The sequence below is a fragment of the Sinocyclocheilus grahami genome, unplaced genomic scaffold (assembly GCF_001515645.1).
Source record: "Sinocyclocheilus grahami isolate Dianchi unplaced genomic scaffold, SAMN03320097.WGS_v1.1 scaffold822.1, whole genome shotgun sequence".
Classification (NCBI taxonomy): domain Eukaryota; kingdom Metazoa; phylum Chordata; class Actinopteri; order Cypriniformes; family Cyprinidae; genus Sinocyclocheilus; species Sinocyclocheilus grahami.
In genome coordinates, this window is record NW_015506001.1 from 528,298 (window position 1) to 548,539 (window position 20,242).

The 20,242-nt window shown below is 37.7% G+C and overlaps 1 protein-coding gene and 1 pseudogene across 1 annotated transcript in view; both read right to left on the bottom strand.

The window, feature by feature from the left end:
• The window catches only part of LOC107562420 (WD repeat-containing protein 26-like), a 24,283-nt gene extending 8,950 nt beyond the window's left edge, over positions 1-15,333 (bottom strand). Inside the window, exons 1-7 of the mRNA XM_016247053.1 lie at positions 14,094-15,333; positions 10,105-10,204; positions 6,520-6,576; positions 6,313-6,449; positions 4,506-4,603; positions 2,598-2,754; positions 1,430-1,568 (exon numbers count right to left, since the gene is read on the bottom strand). Of these exons, the coding sequence (XP_016102539.1) occupies positions 1,430-1,568; positions 2,598-2,754; positions 4,506-4,603; positions 6,313-6,449; positions 6,520-6,576; positions 10,105-10,204; positions 14,094-14,344 (939 nt within the window). The 5' untranslated portion in view covers positions 14,345-15,333. The remainder of the gene's footprint in view (positions 1-1,429; positions 1,569-2,597; positions 2,755-4,505; positions 4,604-6,312; positions 6,450-6,519; positions 6,577-10,104; positions 10,205-14,093) is intronic.
• A 1,530-nt stretch (positions 15,334-16,863) lies between these two features.
• The window catches only part of LOC107562403 (adenylate cyclase type 3-like), a 36,053-nt pseudogene continuing 32,674 nt past the window's right edge, over positions 16,864-20,242 (bottom strand).

Sequence of the window (20,242 nt, forward strand, 5' to 3'; positions counted from 1 at the left end):
GACATAATTACGGATTATAATGATTTATACTGTCTTTTTACGCGTTGCGTTGCCTCGCGCCGTGTAAACATAAAACCATGTCTGCATTTGTGATCGGAAAAATGACAAACAACAAGCGCTACTCTACACTGCTCAAAACTCGCGTTTGAATCATCAGTAGCAAATTCTTTAAATATAAAAACCCCGGGCTGGACTCTGCTTATCCAGCGGATATCATCCTCTTTTGGAAGACCAAACAAAGTAGTTTCGCTTTCACAACGAAACACACAGCGTCTTCACGACATGGCAGCGGCAGCAACAATACTACAGCGAGACTAAAAGTTACGCCTTCTTTCTTTGCGTGAACATTTGGGCGGCGTTATGCAAATCTTCCCACATAGTGAGGTAGACATGTGGGGGCGTGTTAGAACGAGCCGTTTTAGGTAGGTGTGGCTGACTCTTAACTTTTATAAAGAATATCTCTTTGGATTTGAGACTTTAGTCTTTGCAACTTTACAGATCTTCTTTATGCACCAAGAGCTTGTAACACTCCAAAGAGAAAGCATCATATGACCCCTTTAATGGTCACATGATATGGAGGTAAACCAATAAAATATTTCATAATTTTTAGTAAGTGTTTTATTTTGATTTGATTTTTTTATTTTTATTTTAGTTTTACAATTTTATGATTTCATTAATTATTAGCTTTTCATTAAACTCCCGAAACTCCTTCAGTTTCTTCACGAACCCCAGTTTGGGGAAACCTTGAAGTAATGTAATGTTTAATCCACTTCACATAGTTAACAAATGGAATAAATTTTTAAATTTTTATATCAATAACCTTTTTACATCAATGTGATAAACGAGTTTGACTCAAAAGTAATCAAATTATATTACCTTATATGTGACCCTGGACCACAAAACCAGTCATAAGGGTCAATTTTTCGAATTTGAGAATCATACATCATCTGAAAGCTGAATAAATAATATTGTTAGGATAGGACAATATTTGGTCAAGATACAACTATTTGAAAATCTGGAATCTGAGGGTGCAAAAAAATCTAAATATTGAGAAAATCACCTTTAAAGTTGTCCAAATGAAGTTCTTAGCCATGCATATTACTAATCAAAAATTAAGTTATTATCTATTTACAGTAGGACATTTTCAAAATATCTTCATGGGACATGATCTTTACTTAATATCCTAATGATATTTGGCATAAAAGAAAAATCAATAATTTTGACCCATACAATGTATTTTTGGCTATTGCTACAAATATACCCCAGCGACTTAACACTGCTTTTGTGCTGCAGGGTCACATATGTTTAATGTAATGGACTACGTTACTGACGACAATTTTTGTCATGTCATTTGGAATCAGTAACAGACTACAATTTGTAAGTAATCTACCCAGCACTGGTTATTTGATGGTTATGAGGGGTCACTCACAGGGTCAACCTGCCATATAATGACTGTTGTGTCTTTGGATCCCGAGGCCAGTTTAGTGCCGTCGTTGGAGAACTTACAGAACCAGACTTCATTGCAGTGCTCTGTCAAGATCTGCTGGGTGTAGCAGGGGAACTGCTTCCTGGAGATGACAGTCGATGCATTTCAGAGAGCCCAACTTGTATTCATTAAAGAGCCTACATCAGACTATACTGACAAATACAATGACACGATCTCATATATATGAGAAAAACAGACACTGCAGGTGCACTGACCACTGCTCTGCTCCAACACAAAGTGAGCCGAGCCGTTTCAGTACCAGTGAAATTTCACACTAATTCTAGTATCAAAAGAAAAACATATATGCTGTTGCTAGGTTCATTAAAATAATAGCATGTTGCCTTCTCAAAGAAGTAAACATGAGAAGGCTACGTGTATTCAATTAAACAGTAATATAGACAAATTCAGAGCAGTGAGTGATTTTGAATCACTCACAAAGAAAATAAAAAAAAAAGCTAAATATGACTACTCTGAAGAATTTGAGAGCTTTTAGCTCTGAACAATTTTGGGAAAAACTTTGGGCATACTCTTTACAAGAACCAGCTTAAACCTTTTTTTCGGGAACTATAAAGTGTATTTAAAGAGTTTAAAAATATATATCTTTCCATTCGAGGCCACAATGTTTTTAATGCATTCAGTATGACTTGAATAATAATAAATAAGTAAATAAAATAATTATTTCTTGTATTTTAACTGTAAAATTACAACACCAATATTGATGCATATTGATATCTTAGTTTTTCAAAAGGTAAACAATCAAGCTTTATTTGCTCTTAAAGCTTATTACTAGCATATTGGCTGTTTATCTGTACATACAATAATGCACATATTAATGCTTTATTCTCCATGATCATATTCTAGATGCCTTAACCCGGCCTTAACTTCTACAACTACCTTACTTACTATCAATAAGCAGCAAATTAGGAGTTTATTGAAGTGAAAACTCTTAGTTCGTAGTGAATATGTGTTCCCTAATCTAAAGTGTTATCAAATATTAAAAAGATACTAGTAGACAGCGAAGCTCACTAGTGTTTGGAACAGAGCTCGTGTCTGATCTTGTTCGTATCATTTGCATAAACACTGACAATGTACGTAAATCTGACGACTGTACCTGCTGCACACGTGGTCTATGAGCAGAGACACGTTGTCCAGTCCGCTGTCCAGTTTGGTGTTGTGATAGAGACAGCGATCTCTCTGCAGCTCCACGGCCTGACGCAAGAGCGCCTGCAGACGACGGGGCGGCAGCATCACAGACGGAGGCAGGTACGCTGTGTGAGAGACACAGAGATGGAGCAGAGAGGGTTAGACTCAGTTTCATCTGAATTCAGCCAACACAGGACATCAAGTGAAAGTCACATCTACGCTGGTCCTTCACGCTCTTTAGGTTAGCACCCGAATTCAATTCATCTCCTGAATTGGCTGAACTGAAATAGAACTGACCCGAACCCTAGCTGAAAAAAAGAATTACATGAAACTGTACAAATGAAAAAAAAAGAGGGGATGAGGAGAGGAAGAAGTGAACAGAATTAATGAAAAAAGTGATAGAGCATTATGTCTGCGCAGTACATATTCATGTCCCAATCATTTGTCAACTTTAGTTTTTTTTGAGCAAATACGTTGTTTTGTCAAGAACTAGATCTTCTCGCAGAAGGATGCAGCTTAACGAATTTGCTAAATAAATAAAACATTTTTTGTGTGTCTATCAGCTTGTTAATCTCCTGAATTGGCTGAACTGAAATAGAACTGACCCGAACCCTAGCTGAAAAAAAGAATTACATGAAACTGTACAAATGAAAAAAAAGAGGGGATGAGGAGAGGAAGAAGTGAACAGAATTAATGAAAAAGTGATAGAGCATTATGTCTGCGCAGTACATATTCATGTCCCAATCATTTGTCAACTTTAGTTTTTTTTGAGCAAATACGTTGTTTTGTCAAGAACTAGATCTTCTCGCAGAAGGATGCAGCTTAACGAATTTGCTAAATAAATAAAACATTTTTTGTGTGTCTATCAGCTTGTTACTATAATCAATACAGCACAACCTCTCATTTAAATGTAATTCATAAATATTATTAAAATATAGAAATCATCTTAGTTTTCTTGTCACAATCAAATGAACATCAGAGTGAATTTTGAATCATTTCAATCAGAGATTTTATATTTTTTCAATGTTACTGGACTAAAAACTAATGACTTTGCTCACACGGGATATAAAACCCTCCCAAAGTCATTTTTGTACTTTTTTTTTTATTTTTCACCTTGTGGTGTCCCCACTCAAAACTCAGCCTACAAAATATTGCTTAGGAATTTCTCATTATGCTATTGTATTACCAAATATTGGATTCAACTTGTTTTTTTTTTAATTAGCACAGGTTTTGGATTTCATTTTGGAACGGACTGATTGTAGGCCTCATTGAGCTGAGCTCATGCACCTCAGTCTTTGAGTGAACATTGCCAAAATGATCCACAAACCATGCTTTTTCACTCAAAACCTGAGATGCATGAGCTCCGATCAGTGAGGCCTATGATCAATCAGTTCCGAAAAGAAACACAAGTACCCAAAACCTAATTAGGTCAATCATTTTCAGCACAGCACAAGGGTTAAATGTTTTCCCGTCCCCAATATCACATCCATCCTGTTAGTCTTTTATAATATCCCTTTAACTAACAACAGTTCCCGAATGACAACATCCTCCAGGAAGTGACATCAGTAGCACAAACATCAGTAAGGTTTAACAATGGATTTGATCAATTCTGAGATGGCTTGTGGTATCAGTTGATAAAACCCCGTTTGCTCTAATTACAAAAATATTTCAGTCCTGTTAGGAATCATGTTAATGTTCTTTCCATTGTGTAATAATCATGTTATAATTATATAATTAAGACACATATAAAATAATATAGTTAAGTGTCTGAGCTTGACCAGAGAATATTTCTGAAAGCCCGTTTGAACTATTTATTAATATTTCCCTTAAATTAAAACACAAGCATATTTATGCGTATGTGTTTCTGTGAACTCACTCTGCAGCTTGTCGAGGAGTTTGGATCGTGCGGCCGTCCCTTTCCCTTCCCATTCAGCTTTAGCACGCAGGTCATCAGGTTGACTGCACATCAGGTACCTACAGCAGAAGCACAGACAGACAGCAGGATGAGCAACAGGCCATCGACTTCTACACACTGATAAAATAAGGCTGGAGCCTCAGAGCTATTCAACATTAATTGAGGCATTTTTTTGCTGTTGTCTCTTAAAAGTCAACAGGTTATCACCTTTTGCATCAGATTTCATTTGTATATTATTTCTGTTTCTATTCTCTACAGAGAAAAGTAGGGTGGGACATGATTTTAGAAAGGTGGAGCAACTTTTATTTTGATTTCATGTTGACTTTAAAATTAGATGAGCACTTTCTTTAAATGAGAGGCAAGCTACATAAAAAACAAACTTTATTTTAAGATTAATGTGTTGTTACACATTACATATGCTTATTATAGTAATAACAGAAAATGATGCAGAATTACAAGAAACTAACCCTACACCAAACCCTAATCTTAACCATACAGAAAGCACATTAAGGTAATTAATATTACTCTGTACTTATGAGGGATGCACGATATTGCATTTTTGCCGATATCCAATATGCCGATTATTTTCAACTCATTTTGCCCGATACCGATATATAATTATTTTTAATTTTGGTTAGTTTTTAACAAGAACTTATTTGTTAGAATTAAATAAACAATAATACAGTTATTTTATAATAACTGTACATTGAAGATTTGAAAATAACTATAAATAAACTATATATTAATTTTTTTTCAGAAAGACGCAGTGGTAACCTTAACATTTTATTTTAAGATTTAACATTTGTAGATGGTCTAAAGCAAAAGAGTTGTAAAAATTCTGAAAATCTTTTAGAGCTCATAATTTGTTTAAAAAATCTAACGTATTTCACATTAATGAATAAATCATTATATATAAAATTGTGTGTGATTTTTTTTTTCATGTAAGCTATAGCTTCTGACCTTTAAATCAAAACATACTCATGATTTTATGGCATCAATTACTGCTTTATTTAATCAGAAACAGTCTAATTATTATTTGTGTATTTTGCTTTCATTTTATTAGAAGTAGGCCAACAGCGCCCCCTACGGAATTAAAACTCCTTACTGAGCAGGCTTTAGGACCCGGGGGAGGCTGCCGCTGCACATGCTATTACTGTTTACTCTATCATACATTAAACACATCATTCTGTACGTGCATTCTTAGTTTAAATGCAGAGATACAAAACAGTGAATCTAATCACCATTCAGGCAAAACTTTGCTTCAAGAATGAGCCACAATGCTGACGTGATCTAATCGCACTGTTGACGTGACCTAATCGCTAGCACACCCTGAGCACATGCGAGTTAACGCATTCATCTTATCGGCGAGACATATCGGCGTAATTTTTCATATCGGGCCGATGCCGATATTTACATTTAAAGCCATCATCGGCCGATTCCGATATTGGTCCGATAATATCGTGCATCCATAGTACTTATTACACTGTAACAAGCTCACCTTAAAAGAAATTGTACCAAAAAAATTAACACAAATGTTTAATTTTATTTTAGTAGAAATTTTACAAGTACTCAACACTTTGTATACATTTTGAAAAAATGTGAAACTCTGTAACAGGAGTGGCAGCATGCAGGCAGAATTTCTTTCAAAGTTTAGAGTAAAGTTGCTTTCTCATAATAGGTCACCTATGAATATGTAATAAAAAAAACAAACAAACGAGAAAATGACATTGTTGTATTAATTCCCCAAAATAGTTGTGAAGTGCGATACCCGCTGAGGACGTGGATGCGTTCAGTGTTGTACTTCAGGGGCGTGAGTTCGGCTCGGAGCACCTGCAGCGCTTCTAGAACCTTCCCGTCCTCCAGATACTCCAGATACTTCTGCTGCAGGAGCAGGAACTTCATCCGCTGAACACACAGGAGAAAATCAATCAGGACGTTCATAAAACGGATGGTGGAGATGTGACTTTGGACTTACCACCACAGCACTGGGTGAATGCATCAGTGCTTTCAGCTCGTTGAGGTCACTCTCAGCCTGTTAGAAAACACAGACAGATTAACTGAGTTTACACAAGTTGACAAACCCTTATCTGTTGCTTGCTTGGCTTGTTGTGACCCATTTGACTATTACATACACAAAAAGGACAAAGTTTTGAAATGCCAATAAGGTGTAATCCTACTAGCTACTGATGAGAATCATAAGCAGTTTAATGATTCTGGTTCCAGCTCTGATCCCACCGCATTATTCCACTTCTGTTAACAACTGTTTTAAAGCAATAGTTCACCCAAAAATGAACATTTGTTGAAAAAAAATGTCCTCACCCTCAGGTCATACAAGATGAGTTTGTTTCTTCAGCAGATTTGGAGAAATGAAGCATTGCATCACTTGCTCACCAATAGATACTCTGCAGTGAATGGGTGCCGTCAGAATGAGAGTCCGACCTAAAAACATCACAATAATCCACAAGTAATCCACACCACTCCAGTCCATCAGTTAATGTCTCGTGAAGTGAAAAGGTGCTTGTTTGTAAGAAACAAATCCATCAAGACGTTTTTAACTTTAAACTGTTGCTTCTGGCCATAATGCATAAAAATGCTTCCTCGAGTGAAAAAGTCCATCTTCCGTTGTCCTCTCACAACAAATATTCTGCTGGATTTTAAGATCTGTCTTAGACTTTTTTCACTTGTAAACGGTGCTTGATCTGTGCAGGTTTCTCTCCTGATTCAAGATGACTTTTTCACAATATTATTGATAGGATTTGTTTCTTAAAAACACAGCTTTTCGCTTAACTAGTCATTACCTGATGGACTGGAGTGGTGTGGATTACTTGTGGATTATTGTGATGTTTTTATCAGTTGTTTGGACTCTCATTCTGACGGCACCCATTCACTGCAGAGCATCCACTGGTGAGCAAGTGATGCAATGCTACATTTCTCCAAATCTGATGAAGAAACAAACTCATCTTGGATTACCTGAGGGTGAGTACATTTTCAGCACATTTTAATTTTTGGTTGAACTATTCCTTTAATAATTTAGTTGAAGATTATGGGTGGAAACTGTTTTTATTGCATTTACTATCCTCTAAAGAAGGGGTGTCAGACATACGGCCCACTCCGGCCAGTGGGATGATTTGGACAATAATATAAAATAATAAATAAAACATTATTTTGAAAATTAAATAAAGTGTATTCCCTACAATGTTTTATTTTTTTTATTTAAATTGGAAAAATGGCTCGTTTATTTGTGTTAATGTTATGCCGTCGGGACATCTACCACACATTTTAGGGAAAAATCACGATTTTATCACGATTCTTTGTCACGTTGCTTTTACTATGTTGCAAGTTGTCTGAGCAGTACAGTCAAACTACCGTATTGACCCGAATATAAGACGATGTTTTTTTTCTTGGAAATGCATCTGAAAAAAACGCGGTCGTCTTATATTCAGCGTCTAGATTTGACATGTCAATAATACACCCACAACAATAGGTGGCGACAAATACGCATAAAACGAGTGTGCCATGAAATACGTAATGTAATGCGTGTTGTAAAGATCGCGAGTAAAATCTAAAGAAAAAGAAAAGCTTACAGCTGCATGAGTCGGGACGGTCACGTTAGCCTGATGGGACCAAACTCTCTTTGTGATTTTAAAACATAAGACAGTACCCAGATCTGAAGACTACAGTAACATTTAACTTCTACTGTTAAGAAGATTTTGGTAAGCTACTATTAGATGGATAGCCTAAATGTCCTAATTCAGATGGGCTACCTGTTTTTTTTTTTTAAATGATATATCAAAAAGTGTATATTTTTTAAATGTGATTGTTGGTACATTTTACCAGTTTTTACCATACTTTCAAAACAAAAATTAAAATAGGAAAAATATGCAATATGAAAATAACAAGACAAAATGTGTTTTACTGAGAAAAAACAAGACTTGGTTTTTAAAAAGCCTTTTTCCAAAAGGTACATCTGGAAAAAGGGGGGGTCGTCTTATATTCGGGCCAATACGGTAATTTCCCTATTTTAAAAACAAAGCCTTATAAGGTAACAAAATATAAAATAAAAAAAGAATGGCAGACATTTAGGCCAAAGAGGGCGAAGATAAAAATCTGTCATTATTTTATCTTTGTTTACTCTCAACATTCTTATTTTCCTTCTGTGATGTAAAGACTTCAACATTTCCTAGACTTTAGGGATGCACCGATACCATTTTTCAGGACTGATCCGATCCAACCCAATATCAAAAATTCTGAGTATCGGCTGATACCGATAAGATTCCGATACCAGCACAGTATTTTTTTTTTAATCAATATAGAATTTCTATACCTCTATGTGTTGACCTGATCATCACTGTTTTGTGTGTTAAACACAATCTACTAAATATAGACAACTTCATTATACAGAAAAATAACAAATGAAAAATTATATAATCATAATCTATGACAAAAATACTTTTATAAACTAGGTTAGTGGATAATTCAGCAGCAAAAGTTACTCTAGAAAAATGAGTGCACAATACTTTTGTCAAATCTAAACATTTACTGAAAAAACATTATTTATTGGGGAACAAATAAAAGTGAGTAAGTGTAGGGCTAAATCGTTACTCTTTGTATTGTTGTAAAATACATTCATGAAAAACAAGTAAATATATTTCTATATAAATATATATTATAAAATTAAAAGACATTTCTTTTAAATGTGAGCACAGTAATGAGGCAGCAACATATGATAGATAGGACGGAACAAGAAAGGCTATTAATAATATTTCATCTCGCAAAAGTATTATAACATGAAAGGCTCCAATACAGAGCAGCACAAAGCGCTTATGCGCATCCCGTGCACAGAATGATGTGCTTGAAGCAACACAGTCACGGCGAGCAGCGCTTCGCATAGAAAAGTTCAAAGCACAAAGGGAAGAGATATTGATGCGTAGTGTATTATATCTGTGCAATAGTCTCTTTTCTTTTAACAGTTTTGAATTTCAGTTACTGGGCGCGTTAAGAACAATTCATAGTGCTCTCTACTCCAGTGTTGTGATCTAACAGACACCCAATAGAAAGTAACATGATATAGAAACAGCAATAAACTCCAGCAAGATAAAGTCATTTTATGCAAAACCATTGATCTTTATCTACAGATCAAGAATAATAATAGGAACATTGAATACTCTTGGACAGAGTTTTATTGTCTTAACTGTAATAACCGAACGCGACATGCAGTTTTAATGCTGAAAGGAGGATGACAGACAGCCGCAACGGAGAGAAGAGTTTACGCGAACTTGAATTTAATGACTTCAATATTCATCTGTACCTCACATTAAGCTATGGAACGGATTCAGAACATTTGGAATATAGTGCACAAAAACTTTATGGTGCTTTATAATGTTTTTGTGCCTTTTCGTGGCTTAACAATAACACAATAGTATATGCACATTAATGGATTTGGATCCATCTCGTCTGACCGATACCCAATCCGGCAGAAAATGGCAGTATCGGAGCCGATACAGATACCGATTATCGGACCGGAGCGTCCCTATCCTAGACTGGCTACATGAAGACTCACCTTTTCCCATTCTCCCTCCATCACATGATTCCTGAACTTGGTAGCAGCAGGATGCTCAAGTCTACAGCCTGATTCCTGCATCAACAGGTCCACTGTTTGACTGAAACAAAAAGAAAGATGCTAATGAATATTGTGAAGTGGATTCATACTCATTTCACATGATAGCCTCAGGATTAGAGATTTGATTCAGCATTTTATATTCTTGCACACACACACCCACACACACACACAGAGAGACAGAGTTCCAATCTCCTGGCAACAAGTCAGTGTTTGATTCATGAACACAATAATTAACAAACTCTTGAACGTGTCATTTCCTAGAAAGGAACACCACTCCCACTCAATTCAATACAAACTGTGTGGAGCACCAATTCACCTGCTTTTCTACATAGAAAACAGGTAGGTTTATGCTAGGCAAGACAGACTGATAAATAAAACTAATTTACCTTGCTTTTACCTTGTCTACAATAACAATTGAACTAGTAAACTAATACACTAGACATGTTTATATATACACATATGGGTGTTTTTTTTTCCAACATTTCAAATTTAGATTTTATTTTAAAAAATAATAATTTCTTCTTTTTGTTATATGAAGGTCTTACAGGACTTGTGTACTAGCCTATGTCGCAACATATACTGTATTTGACAAAACTATATTATATTATAGTGTCTGGCAGTTTAGAGCAACAATAGCATGAAAATAAAAAATTCCACTGCGATATCATGAAAACAGACATCATTATGCAATCATAACAGTCACTATTATTAAAGCAGAAAAACACCACTGACACTATCATGAAAACACAAAAACACTTTTGACAATACCATGAAAGCACCACTGAAAACAAACAGGCAAAAATCAACAAATTACAAAATACCACTGACACCATCTTGAAAGCACAAAACCACTGACACGATTATGAAAACAATAACAGCACTGACACTCTACAAGAACACTACTGACACCATCATGAAAGCACAAAAACACCACTGACACTGTTATTATAAAAAACACCAACACCACTGACATGGCAGAGAAACACCACTGACACTGTTACGAAAAACACTAACACCACTGACACTATTATAAAAAACACTAACACCACTGACACTGTTATAAAAAACACTAACACCACTGACACTGTTATAAAAAAACACTAACACCACTGACATGGCAGAGAAACACCACTGACACTGTAATTAATAAAACACTAACACCACTGACACTGTTATAAAAACACTAACACCACTGACATGGCAGAAAAACACCACTGACACTGTAATTAAAAAAACACTAACACCACTGACACTGATATAAAATGACATGGCAGAGAAACACCACTGACATGTTACAAAACACCACTGACACTGTTATTAAAAAAACACTAACACCACTGACACTGTTATTAAAAAAACACTAACACCACTGACACTGTTATAAAAAACACTAACACCCCTGACACTGTTATAAAAGACACTGACACTGTTATAAAAAACATTAACACTGGTCACTGACATGGCAAAAAAACACCACTGACATGGCAGAGAACCACCACTGACATGTTACAAAACACCCCTGACACTGTTATAAAAATCATTAACACCACTGACACTGTGATAAAAAACACTAACCCCACTGACACTGTTATAAAAATCATTAACACCACTGACACTGTGATAAAAAACACTAACCCCACTGACACTGTTATAAAAATCATTAACACCACTGACACTGTGATAAAAAACACTAACCCCACTGACACTGTTATAAAAATCATTAACACCACTGACACTGTGATAAAAAACACTAACCCCACTGACACTGTTATAAAAATCATTAACACCACTGACACTGTGATAAAAAACACTAACCCCACTGACACTGTTATAAAAATCATTAACACCACTGACACTGTGATAAAAAACACTAACCCCACTGACACTGTTATAAAAATCATTAACACCACTGACACTGTGATAAAAAACACTAACCCCACTGACACTGTTATAAAAATCATTAACACCACTGACACTGTGATAAAAAACACTAACCCCACTGACACTGTTATAAAAATCATTAACACCACTGACACTGTGATAAAAAACACTAACCCCACTGACACTGTTATAAAAATCATTAACACCACTGACACTGTGATAAAAAACACTAACCCCACTGACACTGTTATAAAAATCATTAACACCACTGACACTGTGATAAAAAACACTAACCCCACTGACACTGTTATAAAAATCATTAACACCACTGACACTGTGATAAAAAACACTAACCCCACTGACACTGTTATAAAAATCATTAACACCACTGACACTGTGATAAAAAACACTAACCCCACTGACACTGTTATAAAAATCATTAACACCACTGACACTGTGATAAAAAACACTAACCCCACTGACACTGTTATAAAAATCATTAACACCACTGACACTGTGATAAAAAACACTAACCCCACTGACACTGTTATAAAAATCATTAACACCACTGACACTGTGATAAAAAACACTAACCCCACTGACACTGTTATAAAAATCATTAACACCACTGACACTGTGATAAAAAACACTAACCCCACTGACACTGTTATAAAAATCATTAACACCACTGACACTGTGATAAAAAACACTAACCCCACTGACACTGTTATAAAAATCATTAACACCACTGACACTGTGATAAAAAACACTAACCCCACTGACACTGTTATAAAAATCATTAACACCACTGACACTGTGATAAAAAACACTAACCCCACTGACACTGTTATAAAAATCATTAACACCACTGACACTGTGATAAAAAACACTAACCCCACTGACACTGTTATAAAAATCATTAACACCACTGACACTGTGATAAAAAACACTAACCCCACTGACACTGTTATAAAAATCATTAACACCACTGACACTGTGATAAAAAACACTAACCCCACTGACACTGTTATAAAAATCATTAACACCACTGACACTGTGATAAAAAACACTAACCCCACTGACACTGTTATAAAAATCATTAACACCACTGACACTGTGATAAAAAACACTAACCCCACTGACACTGTTATAAAAATCATTAACACCACTGACACTGTGATAAAAAACACTAACCCCACTGACACTGTTATAAAAATCATTAACACCACTGACACTGTGATAAAAAACACTAACCCCACTGACACTGTTATAAAAATCATTAACACCACTGACACTGTGATAAAAAACACTAACCCCACTGACACTGTTATAAAAATCATTAACACCACTGACACTGTGATAAAAAACACTAACCCCACTGACACTGTTATAAAAATCATTAACACCACTGACACTGTGATAAAAAACACTAACCCCACTGACACTGTTATAAAAATCATTAACACCACTGACACTGTGATAAAAAACACTAACCCCACTGACACTGTTATAAAAATCATTAACACCACTGACACTGTGATAAAAAACACTAACCCCACTGACACTGTTATAAAAATCATTAACACCACTGACACTGTGATAAAAAACACTAACCCCACTGACACTGTTATAAAAATCATTAACACCACTGACACTGTTATAAAAAACACTAACACCCCTGACATGGCAGAGAAACACCACTGACACTGTTATTAAAACAACACTAACACCACTGAAATCTAAGAAAAATCCACCGACATGTTACAAAAACACCACTGACTCTGTTATGAAAACAATAACAGCACTGACAAGCTACAAGAACACTACTGACACCATCACAAAAGCACAAAACAGCAGTGCCGCAATCGTTAAAACATAACAACATCAGTGACACATTACAAAACCACAACTGACCGCATCGTGCAAGCACAGCCACACGACGGACAGATTCAGGAGAGCCGCACTGACAGCATCATGGCTTCATGTCGTCTGACCAATCCAATAATAGCCCGATGATAAGGCGCTGATCGCGGCTGAGCTTCACTTACTTGAGTCCTAACCCGTGGAGATGCTGTCCTATGAGCCGGATCACGTCCTCGTCGCTCTGGGACAGTCGTTTCTTCTTCTTCATGCTGGTGTCTGAAGCCGGGCTCTCGGTGGACGGCAGCCCGTTATTCGCGGAGGACAGCAGCCCGTTGGAGTGCACCGCTCCCGCGGCGGAGGACGAGGACTCTCCGTTCCTGCAGGGCGGCTCCGGCTCCGGCTCCGGCTCTTGTCCTCCGGTCCCGTTGGCCTGCATCTTATAAAACGCGTTTACAGCGGCGGATCTGCGCGACTGCGAGCTGTTATTGAGACGGATGGCCGAGCGCTGGTGGGGGGTTGGGAGAGACGCCGCAGAGAGGCCCGTGATCCCGGCAGCAGACGCCCCGCTCTCTCCTGCTCCCTCCGCCGCCGAGCCTCGGCTTTTCTTCCGCGGGGGCGGCGAAGCTCCGCCGGTTTCCGAGTCGGAGGAGGAGGCAGCGGAGGCCAGAGTTTCCTCGCCAGGCGATGTCAGAGTCGAGACGCCTCACAGGCTCGATATCAGCGCGATTACAGACTCGCTCGCTCGCTGCTCTTGTTATTGTTTGTCAGAGAACAGCTGCAGGTCCATTACGGACGTCGGTCGGTGCGCGATGACGTCACCGGAAGCGCCGCAACAACCTTGAACTCGCTAGAATCATACAAATAAATAAACAAATAAAAACTCGTTAGAATCATATAAAGCCAAACTCAAGAAGAGAGCTGGCTTCAAGTTATTGTTGTACAGTCTAACAAAAAGTACTGACGCTGTCAGATAGCAATACAGTTCAAACTTACTGAATGATTAAACAAGAACGCCATGAAGCGGTATTAACAACTTGTTATGCCTAGGTATTAACATGATACTTCTTGAGGGAACTTACAGAAAAGTTTTGTATCCAGCAATAATATTTGATTACCAATAATACTGGTATGACTGTATTTACATGGTAAATAGGCCTACCAATAAAATACATACATACATACCATAGTACTGCTGTATTTCTATGGCACATCGTCAAAAATATGAACCAAGTAAGTCGTGTCCACAAAGCTGTAGTAATACCATGGTAATCTCGGTATGTTTTCATCAGTGGTATAGATGTGCTATGCCTGACCTTTGCCCTGAGGAGAAGGGATTTTAAAGAAAGACTTTCTGAAATGGAAACCAGGGACATTTCCTAGCAATATAGCCAAATGTCATTATCTATGATTTAAAAAAATTAAAGAATGGGGACAATACTCTTTTTTTAGGTCCATGTACTTTTATATGGTTTTAAGGTCAGTTTGACAAGTCACCAAAAATCACACTATGAAAAAAATGCATAAATAATAACCACTGCAAATAGCAGACATCAAAACTAAACATCCTATTATATTAAAAAAAAAAGGCCCATATGGCTTTACAAAAATAATATTACAAAAAATAAAACAAAATAAATATGAGAAGTAGAACTGATAAATAAAACTAATCTTATTAAACCTGAACTGAGTTAAGCTGCATGATGCACACTGTTATGGATCTGACTGAATACTGACACTATAGTCTTTTCCAGACGCTTTACACCAGAACCTGAACGGTCTCCATAGTTTCAGTTTCCTTAACTGATTCTATTATTTTCCTGTTTATTGCATTTCATATTTTCATTTTCAGAATCTGTGAATATACTGTGTAACGTACAAATATTGGTCATACTTTAAGGTCTAATTCTGACTATTAACTACGACTTTTGCCTCAATACAAAAAAAAAAGGCCCATATGGCTTTACAAAAATAATATTACAAAAAATAAAACAAAATAAATATGAGAAGTAGAACTGATAAATAAAACGAATGTTATTAAACCTGAACTGAGTTAAGCTGCATGATGCACACTGTTATGGATCTGACTGAATACTGACACTATAGTCTTTTCCAGACGCTTTACACCAGAACCTGAACGGTCTCCATAGTTTCAGTTTCCTTAACTGATTCTATTATTTTCCTGTTTATTGCATTTCATATTTTCATTTTCAGAATCTGTGAATATACTGTGTAACGTACAAATATTGGTCATACTTTAAGGTCTAATTCTGACTATTAACTACGACTTTTGCCTCAATAAACTCCTAATGTTCTGCTCATTAATAGTTATAAGGTAGTTGTAAAGTTTAGGTAGGGTTAAGAGATTGTAAATATAGTCATGCAGAATAAGACATCAATGTGTGCTTTAATATGCTAACAGCCAATATGCTAGTAATATGCATGCTAGTTAATGAGAATTCCTTCAAATAAAGTGTTACCCAAATATTTTAAGAGATTTTTTGTTTGTGCTTTTGGAAGCTATGCTGGTCTGGATTTGACAGCGTTTTGCAAGGTGTTGTGAACATGCTGTAAAATGGGGATATTTCTGGGGACAAAGCTTCTCCATTTATGACCCTGCTGAAAAAGTTGGTTTACTGATCTTAACTTAAGTGCCCAAAACTCCTCTAAAATCAGACCAGCACGTCCTCTTAGGCTGGATTTAACATTTTTAGCAAGGGAGTAATGCAAACCTTGTTAATTAACTATTTGCCCAAACTGTCAGTTGTTAACTAGTGTCAAACAATCACAAATATCAGTTTTCATGTTGTTTTAATAATTTTTTTGATGACAATGCTGCCATACCATGTTACCAAAGTTTTAGGGTAACAGCAATAATTGGAGTAGCTATGGTATTCGGGGAACCATTATGTTGAATAAATTCAAAAACACATTTAAAATAATCAAACTCAGACAGCATTAGGTAACAGATCTTTCAAAGTGCCATTTTATTCCATATCCAAGCATAATTCAAAAATATCAAATTTTAGCAAAATCTTGAATCAAACCACAGCGATCGGCCACAATGTCATGCCTTCATAAACCATTTCAACATCTGAAAGTCAAAACCAAATGCATTTCTGCTTACCGACACAGAAGGTCCCTGACACTGGTAATAAATGAACTGTTTGGCCAGTTTAGAAGACACACCGATCCAGCCTAGCGTCCTGTCTCTGTGTACAATACTCTTTAACTACAACTTTTACATCATAATATAAAAATATGACTTGCTGGGAGAAGAGGGCTCTTCTTAAATCTGTACCGGAGAGCAGCATGCCGTAAAAGAATAAACTATTGCACATTCATCTAATCCTTTAGGAAAGACACCGCGGGGAATATATTCTGAACTAAGAAACATTCATCCCTGCAATGACACGCACAATGAACCCGTTCACACAGTGATACTCATACACTCCTGCTGCACTTTGACTATGTCCTCAGAGTAGCACAAACTGACACACATAGTGGCTTGTATTTGGCACATGAGGAACACTAGAATGTATAATGGGGTCCAAAAGTCTGAGACAACCAGTGAAAGTGCTTGTTTTTATTTTTAGAATTTAATACAATATTTTTTATTACTAATTACATTGACAGCATAATAATTTTAGTAACACTTAATTTTTTTTTGTTTGAAATATTCTTATTTTTTTGTTATTTTATGACTTTTGAGTAATCCTAGAACTGTACTTTATTTCCAGGATTAAAACCCATGATTTAATGTGGTCTCAGACTTTCAAACCCTCATGTACATCCATTATAAATTACTAAAATTCAAAAGAGAAAATGTGACTATAAAGTTTAGAAATGCATGAACACACACACACACACTTTCAGAAGAGGCAAAGGCAGTCAGTATGATTTCCTACACAGGCATCCGGAGTAGCTTTTCAATTGCAAACAACATTCAGATATATCTGGGACTTTCAGAGTAATCTTTAAATAAAGGATTAAATAATTAAATGAAAGAAGAACAAAAATAGGTAATTCATCGGTTCCTTTGAGCAGCGCAGTGCGTACAATACAGCAGATTTCATTGTATTCGGTGCGGTTTGAGTTTTAAAACAACCTGTTTATCACTTTAGCAACCTAATAAAATCATTCAACTTGTTTTATTTCATTCACTCATCTCTGTGCACACTTTCAAAATTTAGATTATATAGTACTTCTCTTATATAAACAGAAAGTCTCTCTCAACATTTCTTCCCTCAACCTAATAAATAGAGAAAACACATTTGAAAGTACTAATTACTGGAGCACATGTACTCGGCAGAAGAGGTATGAGGTGAGGTGTGTGTGAACAAGAGTTTTGTGTAGGACAGTGTGTGTGCACGTGTCGGTCAAGAGTTGTCCACCACTTGGTGGGGCAGGGTGACAAAAGAGCCGTTAATGAAGGAGCCTTGTTTTTCACGTCCCTTTAGGAAGTAGGTGAGCAGCTCTCCTTTCCCCTTGACGAATATGGGTCCTCTCCTGACGAAGCGGAAGCCATAGTCCTTCAGGATGCAGTAGCAGTCCTCCACCACCTGGGGAAGCAGAGTTTGTTTAGCTGGCGAACAGCGCTGTCACCGTTACAATGCAGTAAAACTCAGAAAACAGTTTGCACTTTTGAACTTCCAGTTGCATTGTCCTGTTTTTTTTTTTTTTTTTTTTTAAATGTTCTCAGGTTTTATTCTAAGACATCAGTTAAACCCCCTTGTGACTTTTTACGAGTCTTGAAAAAGGCGCTTGCTAACAAATCGTTAAATGTGACTACAGAGGTTGTCGAGACATTAAACATAATCATACCAAACAAGTAAACGTACTCGGTTACTTTCGTAACCTCGGTTCCCTGAGATACGGGAACGAGTACTGCATCGCTAGATGCTTATGGAAAAACTTTTTCCTTTTTCTCAGAGGACTGAAGACTTATTCAATCACGCAGTGTAACTGCACGGCCATTGGTTTGTGCAGTGATTATAAAACTATGGCGCTATGGCGGTGAAGCACGCCAGAGCCTGCCAGAATGGGCGGGGCCATCTGGCTATATAAGCAGGCATTTCGCCATAGGATCTCAGGTCAATTTGACTGAAGCGACGACACTGAGTCGTGCAGTGTCATGGCACGGCAAGGAACGCAGTACTCGTTCCCGTATCTCAGGGAACCGAGGTTACAAAAGTAACCGAGTACGTTCCCTATGGATACTTTACTCGTACTTATGGGGAACCAATACAATCCCGCTGTGCCATGAGGGAGGAACGACTGATATGAACTGGCCTTGAGCGAAAAAAGGCTCAGAGGGACCAATTGTGTGCAGGGTGAGCCCTGCAGGAGGCAAGAGGGCTGAACTCATTGAGGTCAGCCCAGCCTTCAGATAATCGTTCCAACGGTCATATGTACAGCCTCAGCACTAGTAATAGGGCCAAGAGCGTTCCTGAAGAGTCAGGCAGAGCCTGAGACTTAGACCGCCTAGACAGGCGTGTGCCACTTTAAGCAGATAAAATCCGGGCCTGCAAGGCCGGAACATCCAAGTTATAGAACCTGGCAAAGGTGGACAGCGAGCCCCAGTCGGCCGCCGCACAGATGTCTGCTATGGACACACCACTAGACCACGCCCAGGAAGAGGCCACGCCTCGAGTGGAATGGGCTCTCACTCCTATGGGACTCTGAAGACCCAGGGAGGAGTAAGCTAGTGTGATAGCATTAACTAACTATCGAGAGATCCTCTGCTTTGTGACCGGGGACCCTTTGGTGCGGCCGCCAAAGCATACGAAGAGTTGCTCCGACTGCCTGAAGGGGGCGGAATGCTCGATGTAAATTCTCAATTCCCTAACTGGGCAGAGAAGGTTAAACTCCTGGTCCTACTTAGAAGGAGGAAGCGCAGAGAGAGTAATAACATGGGCACTAAACGGCAGTTAGAGCACTTTAGGGACATACCCATGTCTTGGCTTTAGGACGACTTTGGAGTCTTAGGCCCAAACTCAAGTCAGACAGGACTTATCGAGAGAGCCTGCAAGTCACCTACTCGCTTAACCGATGCTAGCGCCAGGCGGCGGGCGGTCTTTAGTGACAGTGTTTTTAAGCTCACAGACTGGAGTGGCTCAAAGGGGGAGCCTTTGAGGGCTCTCAGGACCGTGGGTAGATCCCATGTAGGGACCGTGAGGGGTCGGGGTGGATGGAGCCTCCTGAATCCCCTCAGGAAACAGACAACAAGGTTGTTCCGGCCCACCAACTGTCCGGCTATAGGAGCGGGAGAAGCTGCTATAGCTGCCACATAGACTTTGAGCGTGGAAGGGGAGCGGCCCTTGTCCAACAGCTCTTG